This window comes from Ictidomys tridecemlineatus, chromosome 4, assembly GCF_052094955.1.
Source record: "Ictidomys tridecemlineatus isolate mIctTri1 chromosome 4, mIctTri1.hap1, whole genome shotgun sequence".
Classification (NCBI taxonomy): Eukaryota; Metazoa; Chordata; class Mammalia; order Rodentia; family Sciuridae; genus Ictidomys; species Ictidomys tridecemlineatus.
The window spans coordinates 64,800,377-64,813,189 of record NC_135480.1 but is presented as its reverse complement, the minus strand read 5'-3'; the positions used below and the strand labels follow the sequence as shown (position 1 = coordinate 64,813,189).

At 33.3% G+C, this 12,813-nt stretch overlaps 1 protein-coding gene across 7 annotated transcripts in view; it reads right to left on the bottom strand.

The window, feature by feature from the left end:
- Nucleotides 1-12,813, bottom strand: part of Acer3 (alkaline ceramidase 3) — a 170,622-nt gene that overhangs the window by 87,308 nt on the left and 70,501 nt on the right. For all 7 annotated transcript variants that reach the window (XM_078046706.1, XM_078046704.1, XM_078046705.1 and 4 more), the window contains one exon: nt 8,001-8,111. In XM_078046706.1, coding sequence (XP_077902832.1) covers nt 8,001-8,111 — 111 coding nt within the window. Of the gene's footprint in view, nt 1-8,000; nt 8,112-12,813 lie in introns of those variants that run through there.

Here is a 12,813-nt window from a genome sequence, read left to right as displayed (position 1 = left end):
CACAGGGTCTCTGGTTTTATTCCTAGATCCTTATCCACTTTGAGTTTTGTACATGGTGAGAGATAGGGGTTTCATATTTTGTTGCATATGGATTTTCAGTTTTTCCAGTAACATTTGTTGAAGAGGCTATCTTTTCTAACTCTTTTTTAAAATTTAAACTTTTTATTTTAAAAATATTTTAAGATAGTATAGAAATTACAAAAATACTACAATGAACTCCCATATAACCTTTAACCTGAATTTATGCATTACAATTTTGTCATATTTTCTTTTCTTTTTTTTCCCTAGTACTGGGGATTAAACCCAGGGATGCTCAACTTCAACTACTTCCCCATCTCTTTTTATTTTTCACTTTAAACCAAAATATTTGTGATTCTCTGGCCTTAGCCTCCCAAGTAGCTGGAGTATAGCAATGCCATCTTTTATTTCCCTCCATATATATAAAAATGTATATTGGCAAATAAAATAGAACAAATAAGCACTTATTGTTATTTTGATGTACCATTTTCCTTAAATACTTCCACATGTACAGTCAGCCCTCTGTGTCCATGGGTTCTGCGTTTGTGGATTTGAACCACCACAGATCAAAAATATTTTGGAAAAAATTTTTACCTCAACTGAACATTTGCAGATGATTTTTGTCCCATCATTATTCCCTAAACAACACAGTATAATAGCTATTCATATATTAGGTATCATAAGTAATCTAGAGATATTTAAGGTACATAGGAGATATGCATATATTATATGCAAATACTACATAGTATTTGCATAGTATTTGCATTCAAGTCACTTAAGTAGCCACTTAAGTCTCTGAGGGGAAAGACTGGGACCAATCCCCCATGGACTGATGGATGACTATATTCCCTAACTAGGGACCATCTCTTACATGATCACAGTGTAGTGATCAAATTCGAAAGATTTCTTCTTCTTCTTCTTTTTTTTTTTTGTGTGGGGGGGTACTGGGGATTGAACTCAGGGGCACTCAACCAATCCCCAACCCTATTTTGTATTTTATTTAGAGACAGGATCTCACTGAGTTGTTTAGCACCTCAATAAATTGCTGAGGCTGGCTTTGAACTCATGATCCTCCTGCCTCAGCCTCCGAAGCTGCTGGGATCACAGGTGTGTACCAACACACCTGGCTTCCCCCTTATTTTTTTAAAGCACTTTCTTACTTTCTGTATGACAAGATGTTCCAGACTCATTTTGTACTTTTCCTGCTTCAGCCCAGAAATTAGCTACTTCTCCAAAGACTTTTCATTTCTTTTAGTAAGGAAAGAGTTTTATATACAAGACCTGGGCATTAGGTATGTACATTGCTATCAAAGGGTCACAGACTCTATCCAAAGATAGAACATTTGAAATAGTTTGAAGAAATTATGGTTGATACTTCTCATTCCAGCCCATTACCACAAAGTTCTTTGCCTATTCCCTCCCAAATATTTCTCCTTCACAGTGAGAACTCTAGCTCCTAACAATATCAATATAGATTTCATTTGCAGTTCAAAAATGCATATAATAGCAGCTTCAGAATTGTTATACCTGTATTACTACCAATAAACATGTAGTAAGTAAACATAGCAAAGTGAGGTTCAAGAAAACTGAATTTTCTATTGTGTAGACACTGGGGATACGTAATGAGAATGCTATGTCTAAAGTTATGTGGAAGTGTGACTACTTTGTCAAGGATAAATGAATATATAGTTTTGTTAAATATTGCCAAATTCACTCACAAAAAATTTTGCATTCTCACTGGTAATATATGAAGAATGCCAAATTCTCTCATTGCCTTGTTAAAATAGGATTTGTTAAGTGTTTGACTTTCTGCTAATTTGATAAATGATAAATAATATGTGTCAGTGTACTTTTCATTTGAAATTCTCTTATTATGAGTACACTAAATATTTTGCCTTTTACTTGTGACTTTTATATTTCTCTTGGAGAATTTTCTGTCTTTGACCATTTTTTTTCCTACTGGATATTTGGTCCTTTTATATTCAATATTTTAAAATTATTTTATATTAAGAATATTAGATCTTTTATTGTGGTATGTTACAGACACTTTCACCATTTGGCCTTTTACTTTTAAGTTTGCTTATGACTTTTTTATCATCAAATGTTTCTATTTTTATATAATTCAATCTGTCAACCTTTTATTTTGTAATACTGGGGATTGAACCAAGAAAGCTCTATCACTGAGCTATATCCCCAGTACTTTTTTTTTTTTTTTTTTTTTTTTTATTGTGAGACAGAGTCTCACTAAGTTGTTCAGACTGGCCTTCAATTTCAGATCCTCCAGCTTTGGCCTCCCAAGGAGCTGGGATTACAGGCATGTGTTGTTGTGCCTAGCTAATCTTTTCTTTACATATATATATAGATTTTGAATCATAGAAAGTCTTTCCCCAAACACTGGATATATAAACATATCACATGTATTTTCTTTTAGTACATAAAATATTTTATTTTCTACATTTAGGTTTCTAATCAATTACAAATTTATTCTTGGAATTATGTAAGGTACACATTCTTTTTCCAGCATCAATTATTAAAACATCATCTTTACCCCAGTGACTGGAGATGGTATTTTTATCAATATTTGGTAAGCTGATTGTATCCAGGAATTGATATATTTCTTCTAGCTTATCCAATTTGTTGCCATATAACTGGTTACAATAATCCTTCATGCCCCTTGTAATCTTGTGGTATCAGCTATAATAGATTATTTTTCATTTCTGATTTTGAGTCTTTTTTCATCTCTCCAAAAAGCCAATTATTCATTTCATTGATCTTTTCTATTTTTTATACTCTATTTCTGCTTTGATATTTATTATTTCCTTCCTTCTATTACTTTCAGTTTGTTCTTGTTTTTCTTCTTCTTTGCTGAAAGTTGTTTATTTGCAATTATCTTTCCTTTTTGATGCAGACATTTACAACTATAAACTTCCTTCTTTGAACTGCTTTCTTGTATCCCACAAGTTTTGGTATATTGTGTTTCCAAAAATTTCATTCATTTCAAGAAAATTTTAAATTTCCCCTCTAATTTATTAACTCATTGGTTGTTCAGGAGCATGTTCTTTAGTTTCTATGTATTTGTAGTATTTGAAGTTATTCCATTTACTAATTCTAGTTTTCTATCTTTCTAGTCAGAAAAGGTACTTGAAATTATTTAAATCTTCTAATTGTTAAGGTTTAGCTTTGTAACTTGATATAATCTATCACGGAGAATATTCCATATGTTGTTGAGACAAATGTATATTGGCTACCTGTTGTGGAGAATGTTCTGTAAATGTCTGTTAGGTGTACTTGGTCTAGAGCACAGTTTAAATCTGCTAATTTTTTGTTGATTTTTGTCTAGATGATCTGTCCCTTGATGTAAGTAGGGTGTTGAAGCCTCCTTCTATTATTGAATTGTAGTTTATGTTTCCCTTTAGATGTACAACATTTGCTTTAATGTGGATATATATATTTACAATTCTTCTATCCACTTTCTGAATTGACCCCTTTATAATTATATAATTACCAACTTTGTCTCTTTTTACAATTTTTGCATGAAAGTTTATTTTATATGACATTAGTATAGCTGATCCTACTCCCTTTTGGTTTCCATTTGGATAGAATATCACTTTGCATCTCTTCATTTTTATTCTCTGTGTTATTCAATCTGTCAACCTTTTCTTTTCTTTTGTAATATTTCGGATTGAACCCAGGATGCTCTATCACTGAGCTATATCCCCAGTACTTTTTATTTTTTTTATTGTTAGACAGAGTCTCACTAAGTTGTCCAGACTGGCCTTCAACTTCAGATCCTCCAGCTTTGGCCTCCCAAAGAGCTGGGATTACAAGCATGTGCTGCTGTGCCTAGTTAATCTTTTCTTTCCACACACATATAGATTTTGAATCAAAGAAAGTCATAGGTGAAGTGAATCTCTTGAAGGCAGCATACAATTGAGTTTTGTTTTTTCAATCCATTCAGCCACTCTATGTCCTTTAATTAGAGAATTTAATCCATTTACATTCAAGGTAATTATTGATAGGTAAGGGCTTACTATGGCATATTGTTATGTTTTGTAGTTGTTTGGTATGTCCTGTCCTCCTCTCTTACTGTCTTCCTCTGTAGTTAAGTGATTTTTCTCTAGTATTATGTTTTTATTCCTTGCTTTTTTCAATTATAGGTTTTTGTTTTGTGGTTACCATGAGGTTTACCAAGAATACTCTGTAGTTATATATTTATATTAAGTAAATAAAAACTTAAGTTTGATAACATAAAACCAAAAAAAATCTTTATACTTTAACTCCTTTTCTTGACATAATTTAAATTTATGATGTCATAATTACATAATTTTATAATGTATATAACTATTAGTTACTACTATTTTAATAGTTTTGTCTTTTACCCTTCATTCTAAAGATGTGTTTATATCCCACCATTCTTTACTTTAGGGCACTCTGCATTCGATTCCATACTTAGTATTTAATGTGAGTTATATGCCTTCTGATAATTTCATGTTACTCATTGATATTCTTTTATATCAGCTTGGAAAACCCTTTCAGCATTTCTTGCAAAGTGGGCCTAGAAGTGATAAATTCCTCAGCTTTTATTTTTCAGGAAGTCTTTTTCTCTCTTTCATTTCTTTAAAAAAATATATATTTTTAGTTATAGATGGACATAATACCTTTATTTTATTTATTATTTTTTTATGTGTTACTGAGGATTAAACCCAGTGCCTCACACGTGCTAGGAAATTGCTCTACCATTGAGCTACAACCCTAGCCCTCTCCTTCATTTCTTAAGGACAAGTTTGCTGGGTACAATATTCTTGGCAGGTTTTTTTCTTTTAGTACTTTGAATATATTATTCTACTTTCTTCCAGCCTATATGGGTTCAACTGAGAATTCTGAAGCTAGGTGTGTTGAGAGTCCTTTTTTATGTTATTTGCTTTTTTTTTTTTTTTCTCTTGCTGCCTTCAGGATTCTTCTTTGGCTTTGACCTTTAATAATATGATTATATGATTCTTGGTGAATTATTATTTGGATTTAACCTGATTAGTGACTTTTCACTTTCCTGTACTGGAAAGACATATCCTTCATCTGTTTTGAGAATTTTATGCTATCATTTCTTTAAATAAACTTTCTATCCCTTTATTTTTCTCTATTGCTTTTTAAATTCCAATGACCCATATATTTACTCTTGATGTTATTCCATTAAATCCCTTTAGATTTCTTCCTTCTTTTTTATTGTTTTCTACTCTGACTGTATTACTCTAATAACCTGTCCTTGGGCCCACAGATTCTTTCTTCTGCTTGATGAGTCATCCTGATGAAGTGCTCTATTACATTTTTCATTTTATTCATTGTATTTTTCAACAAAAGATGTGTTTGAATTTTTAAAATACTATTTCAATCTCTGTTAAACTTCTCTGATAAATTTCTGAATTATTTCTGTGTTTTCATAAAGTCTATTGAACTTTGTTGTAGTAAGCTCTTTTGAATTCTTTGTTTGACAGGTTGCATATCTCAATCTTACTAGGGTCAGTCACTGGCACCTTATTCTATTTGATGAGTTAATATTCTCCTGCTTGTTTTTAATGCTTTTGAATGTTTCCAAACTGAAGAATTAAGGGTTTACTCCAATCTTCATAGTCTGGCTTTGTCATCATCCTTCGATAAGTTCTAGGCATTCTGATTTGGATTCTGTAAGCCTGTGACTGATGAAGTCATTTTAGCACTAGAGGGTGCCTTAAGACCAGATTTGCCATGAACCTTATGAGGGCTCTAAGGCTGGTGTAGAGCCTAGTCACCTATGTCTATGGAAGAACCAAGGACTTACCTAGGCTATGTGGAAAACCTTGCTAGGGACTAAAGCCCAGAAAACCTTCCAATTCCTCACACAGGTGTGACAGATGCCCAACTATGGCAATAAGGACTTGAGCTAAAATTGGACCAATCAGGATTTGTTGTGGGACAGAGGATGGTAAGCCCATCCTAACGGAGCACATAGGCATGCATCTCCCAGCAGTTCCTAACAGAGACAAGCTATTTTCCTGACTGCAATGAGAGAGACCAGAGCTAAGAGCAGGCTACCTCAGTATCTGTTGTGAGATGGAGGCTAGCAAACATGTCACAGAGGTTCTGACAGATGGGTAGCTGATGGACTGTTAAAGATGGGCAAGTCTCCTTCTATGTCCTTGTGTGAGTAGTCCTAAGTTAGGACCACAATTGAGGGGAATTGGAGCCAAGCAACAGGGTAGCTTTTAGATCTGCTGCCAAAACCAATGTCAGCAAGTAACTGAACCTCTCTGCTAAGGCACTAGAAATTTATGGTTCTTCCTGGACCCCTTGGCAGATGGTATTGATTGTGGGCCCAAGGATTAAATCAAGCCTTTAGGGGAACAGGGCTCTTTCTAGGTTTGAACGCAAGAGTAATATTAGTATATCTGCTGCCTGGTTTGGGGTCTTCATTCTCAAAAGACTCTCCACCAGGATCCCATTCAAGTCTCCTACTTAAATCCTGAGTCTTTTACAAAGGAACTTTTGTCTGTGGGTGGATGCAGACTTCTTGGTGTTATAGGAGATGGAAGTGGGCAACCTTTTTCATTCTATCATTTTGCCAGTCTACCTTTTAAATTTTTTATTCATTTATTTGCTTGAGGCTATTTAATTCAATTAGGAGGAATATGTTATTGTTTTCTTCTGTTTCACAGTTAGTTGTGGAAGGAACTTACATTGGCCAAAATATTGATTGTTTTCCTTTTAGAGTAATTTTGTATGAAAATCAATTTTTTTCCTGTCCATTTTATGTACAGAGTAAAGGTTTTGGGTGAGTTACAAGTTTTTTAGTTTAAGACAGCTCCCTTTGGTCAGACTAGTGAAGTTTTTAATATTCTGATCTGCTTGTATTTTATAAACATTCTTAAAACAACCCAGGATACAAAGTTAAGGCCTAAGGTCACAGGTGTCTTCTTTTTGAGATAATTCAAGTTCCTTTCTTAAAACTCCATGTATATGAATAACAGATTCTGAAGTCTCACAAATTCTATGATTAATTATGGTAGAATCTCACACGATATACTAGTTTATAATTGTGGTAACTGGAAGTCCTTTCTGTCCTTGTATAAATAATACCCCAAGTGAGCTAAAACAAAAAAAATTGTGTTTAGCATTATACAAAACAAATGTTTAGAGTGTTAAATTTAAAGCAATAAACTAGAATCCACTTCCTTCACTGTTTTTGTTTTGTTTGTTTTTTTTCCTTTATTATGATGATGTAAGAACATGACACTTTAGGCCCTGGTAAGGTTGATTCATCCATCCATCCACCACTTACTGTGGACCATGGGGGTACAAAGATGACTAAAACATAGTTCCTCCCTCACAGACAAGTGGATAAATTGCAAAAGGTTAGATAAAGTAGGGCATTATTTATTATTAGATAAAGTACGACATTATTTCCAAAAGTATGAAACTATGCAAAACCATATTATATGTACTTTTTAAAATGTTACATATATTTTAAGAGTACATATGTATGCATATATATATAAAAGTATCTGAGAAAGTTATAAGAATCAAAAAATGTCACAAGGATCAAATTCAGGATAAAGGTTAGCTCTTGGGGGAGGAGTTAGGAAGCTAAGGGGGAATCAGGCAGAAATACAAAGGAAGTTTCAATTTTATCTGCACTAGTATAGTCCCTTGAAGTAGGAAAAGTTAAGATCTGAAATAAATATTCCAAACTGTTATGATTTGACAAAGCTGAGTGGTAAGAGATATTTTATGTTAATTATTTTATGTATGCTTGAAATATTTTATAGTTAAAAAAAAGTTCATTCAGTGTGTAGTTCAATTCATTGGCAAGGTTTATGGAGTTTTAATTTTGAAGTTTCAGGATATGTTGTGTAATAACATAATATTGAAAACTACTTTTAGAAATGAAAAAGGAAAATAGTTCACCAGTACATTATATATCTTTTTTTTTTCAGATGAAATGTTATACATACCTGTGAGTGCTAAATAAGAACCAATGTACCGCTTTTCCAGTCCATCTCTAATACTCTGAATTGCACCCAAAATTGGAGGTATGATCATAATCAGGTTACTCACTGTATTCCCTAGAGGAGAAAAATACAAGAAAATATTTAAATTAACCAATAATACTTTTAAAAAAGACATAATCAATTGGTCCTTAACAACAATTAAATGGGTAACTTCTCAAAAAGACAGTGGAAAGGTTATTTTCAAGATGCCAAAAAATAATAATTTTGTACTCAAAAAAAAATTTATTTTAGGAATTCAAGTAAAACAAAGATACTTTCTGACAAATGAAACTAGGAATTTTCCACAGCATATCCACTAATGAAAATTCTAAATTCTGAAAGCAGTCAAGAAAAGGATCTCAGAAAGAAAAGAGATACAACAATAAATGAGTTAGAGAAGGCAGTCTGCATCCATGCTGCTGAAAGTGTAGTTCATGAAAATATACAGAACTGAGTTAATTTTGTATATGGAATTGAAAAGCAACAAACTGGAGTCTACATTTTTCATGTCTTTTTAAAATTTCATTTTTCTAGTAATGCTTTTAGTTTTGAGTAAAACATAAAAGTCAATGAACCTTATCTGATTTTTACTTTCTTCTTTACAAAACAAAGTTCAAACACAAATAACAAAGGAAAAATATAAACCTCAATAGTGGAAATAAGTAGGTAAAATGGGAAAAGAAATGGCTAAAGGATATTTTATAAATTTGACTGTGGGTAGAATAAAGTGCCACAATATCTTCAAAAACCAAATTTTTTCAACATAGGTTCTAATATCAAGACAAATTAACAATTGTTTTTTAAAAACATTTTAAAATAATCAAGAATCAAAAAAATTATACTTGCAAAGATGACATAGGATCTAAGAAACAGGTGCTTTAACCAAGGAGAAAGTAAAGGCAAGGCCCAAGATTACTTCTATACAAAAGAAACTAGACCACCCAGTCCAGGTCAGAGTAGGAGAACCAAGAACTGCAGTAAATTCATAGGAAGAAAAAATTTTTTAAATAACCAATTTTATATGTTAATGTTTGGAAAAAATGTCACTGGGCACTAGATAGAAATGTTGGAAAATCTGTACTATAGTTTCATAAAACAAGCCTCTGTTGCTGTATATTTAGTTCATTTCTCCAATTCTTACCATTACATGCAACACTGTAATGAAAAACCATATACTGTTAGTCTTTCATATCCATGACTCTGCATTGGTAGATGAACCATCCAGGGATTGAAAATATTTTTAAATATTTGTGTTTGGAACTCTAAACAGGGCAAAGGGGAGGGACGGAAGGGAGGGGAGCAAGGAATGTAAAAAAGATGGTGGAATGAGATGGACATCATTACCCTAAGTTCATGTATAAAGACACGAATGGTATGAATATACTTTGTGTACAACCAGAGATATGAAAATCTATATTCTATATGTGTAATATGAATTGTTACACATTCTGATGTCATATATAATAAATGAGAATAACAAATTTGTGTCTGTTCTAAACATGTACAGACTTTTTTCTTGTCATTATTCCCTAAATGATACACTATAACGACTATTTACATAGCATTTACATTATATTAGGTATTATAAGTTGCAGATGATTTAAATATGTGGGATTATATTATCATAGATTACATGCATATACCATTCCATTTTAAATAAGGTACTTGAGCATCTGCAAATTTTGGTATCCACTGGGGGATGATCTTAGAACCAATGTCCCTAAATATCAAAAACATTACTGTGTATGTACGTGTGTGTGTGTGTGTGTGTGTGTGTGTGTAAACATGTATAGTTTCATCTGTAAAACAGACTTTCAAAGAGTAAATCAATCTACTGACCAAAAACGTATTAAAAGAATATATAGATGCATTATCCTCTCTCTCATGCATGAGCATAGGGAGCATTTTATATGCTTAAGGACTATTTCCTTTCCTATGGACTGAATATGCCTATCATTTGCCATTTTCTTTACTGGTCTTTCCTTTTTCTATAAGAAGGAGCCCTTCTTGTAAATAGAATATTAGCCTACATTACAAATTGCAAACTCTTTTTTTTTTAACTTATGACATCTTTTGCTACAAACAATTTTTTAACTGTTCTATGCAACAGAATTTATTAATCTCTTCTTTTACTGCTTTTAGATTTTTGAGTTAGTTTTAGAAAGGCCTTTCTACCATAAGAGAAAGATATATAGAGAAATTTGCCCATATTTTCTTCTACTGTTTTTTTCATCATTTAACATCTTTAAATATTTACATTTTAAATGTTTTGCTCATGTGCTGTATGAATATCACTCAACTTTATCTTTTTCCAATGACTACACAGTTGTGCCAACATGATGCAATTATTAACTATAAAGAATAATGCCTACATATGTTACCAAGAATGTTACCAATGTGCACTATTTGACTCAGTAGCAAATATTATTTACATAGCCACACTGATATTATTGATATTACATCCTAACTAATTATGTAATAAAAATGTTAAGCTCTGATTTTTTTTGCTTTTACTTTTATTTTCTAATTAATTATACATGACAGCAGAATGCACTTTGACACACTGAAAATAAATAGAGTACAGCTTCTCCTTCCTCTGGCTAAACATGGTGTAGAGTCATATTGGTAGTATAATCATACAGTATATAGGCTGATAATGTCCGTCTCATTCCACGGTCTTTTCCATCCCCACAACCCTTCCCCTTACTCCCCTCTGCACAATCCAATGTTCCTTCATTCTTCCTCACCCATTCACCCCCCATTATGGATTAGCATCCACTTATCAGAAAAAACATTCAGGCTTTAGTTTTTCGGGTTTGGCTTATTTTGTTTAGCACGATTCTCCAGCTTCATCCAAATGGCAAATGCCATAATTTCATTCTTCTTTAAGGATGAGGAATATTCCATTGTGTGTATGTACCACATTTTCTTAACCATTCATATGTTGAAGGGCATCTAAGTTGGTTCCATAGTTTAGCTATTGTGAGTTGAGCTACTATAAACACTCATGTGGCTGCATCACTGTAGCATGCTGGTTTCACATTCTTTGGATATAAATTATGGAGCAGGATAACTGTGTCAAATGATGGTTCCATTCCAAGTTTTCTGAGGAATCTCCATACTGCCTCTCAGAGTAGTTGCATCAATTTGCAGTCCCAACTTTTTCTCCACATCTTTGCCAACACTTATTGTTGCTTGTATTCTTGATAATTGCCATTTCTGACTAGAGTGAGATGAAATCTTAGAGTAGTTTTGATTTGCATTTCTCTAATTGCTAGAGATGTTGAACATTTTTTCATATGTCTGTTGATCGATGGTATTTCTTCTGTGAAGTGTCTGTTTAGTTCCTTTGCCCATTTATTGATTGGGTTATTTGGTTTTTTGATGTTAAGTTTTTTGAGTTCTTTATATACCCTGGAGATTAGTGCTCTATCTGAGGTCATGTGGTAAAGAGTTCCTCCCATTCTGTAGGCTCTCTCTTCATGTTATTTATTGTTTCTTTGCTAAGAAGCTTTTTAGTTGAATCCACCTCATTTATTGATTTTTGATTTTACTTATTAAGGTTAAGCTCTGATTTTAATGAGAAAATGTAGTGGGGTAAAGTAGATGGTATAAGAAAGCTAAATCCATGGACTGGGGATATGGCTCAAATAGTAGTGCGCTTGCCTGGCATGCGTGAGGCACTGGATTAGATCCTCAGCACCACATAAAAATAAAATAGAGATATTGTGTCCACCTAAAGCTAAAAAATAAATACTAAAAAAAAAGAAAGCTAAATTCCCAACCACCAAAACTGGAAGACAAGAGACAATATCATTTTTTATTGATTCTTTTTAGTTATACATGACGGTAGAATCATTTCTGATAAAATTATACATGAATAATTATATATTATTCTAATTAGGACACCATTCTGTGGATGTACACAATAGTGGGTGTTGAGAGCCACAGCCGAAGGGGCCCCAGCAAACTTTCAGACTGCCAGCTGATGATTGGCTCACAGTGGCCCCAGCAATTTCTAGCTGATAGGCTCCTCTGCGGTGATGCTCATTGGGCTGTTCCCCCGCCCTTTCAGACTACAGAGCTGCTCATTGGGGGACTTTTTTTGGCTCCGCCCACACGACCCAGCCAATCGGCCTCAAGAGCAGGAGGAGTGGGGGAGGGGGAGAGGCTTGTGGGAAGCCGGTGGTGGCAGTTGGGCTCTGAAGGTTTTCCTGAGGAGCTGTTTTGTTTGGCGTGTGTGGTTCTAAAACTAAAGTTCGTTTCTTTTGACAAGTGGCTCCTGAATTGTGCCCAGCCGGACTGCGGCAGGTGGGATTCACTTAGGTTTTTTCATATATGTAATTAGGAAAATTATGTCACATCTTTTATGATTTCACATCTTCAAATATTTAAATTTTAAATAATTTTGCTCAATGCTTTATGAATGTCACTCAACTTTATCTTTTTCCAGTGACTCTGCAGTTGTAACAAGATGCAATTATTAACTATAAATAATAACAAAAATGCAATACAAAGATAAAAATCACAGTGTCTAGTATTCATTCCACTGTCTTTCCTATTCCTAGCTGGCCTCCTTCCCTTCATTCCCTGTTGTCTAATGTACTAACGTTTTCTTCTCCGCCCCTTATTGTGGTTTATTTTTCGTGTATCAGTGGAAACATTCGACCTTCAATTTTGTGAACTGGCTTATTTCACTTAGCATGATAGTCTCTAGATTCATCCATTTACTATAAATGAACAGACAAAATCTTAAATTTACAGATCCAGAAATAGA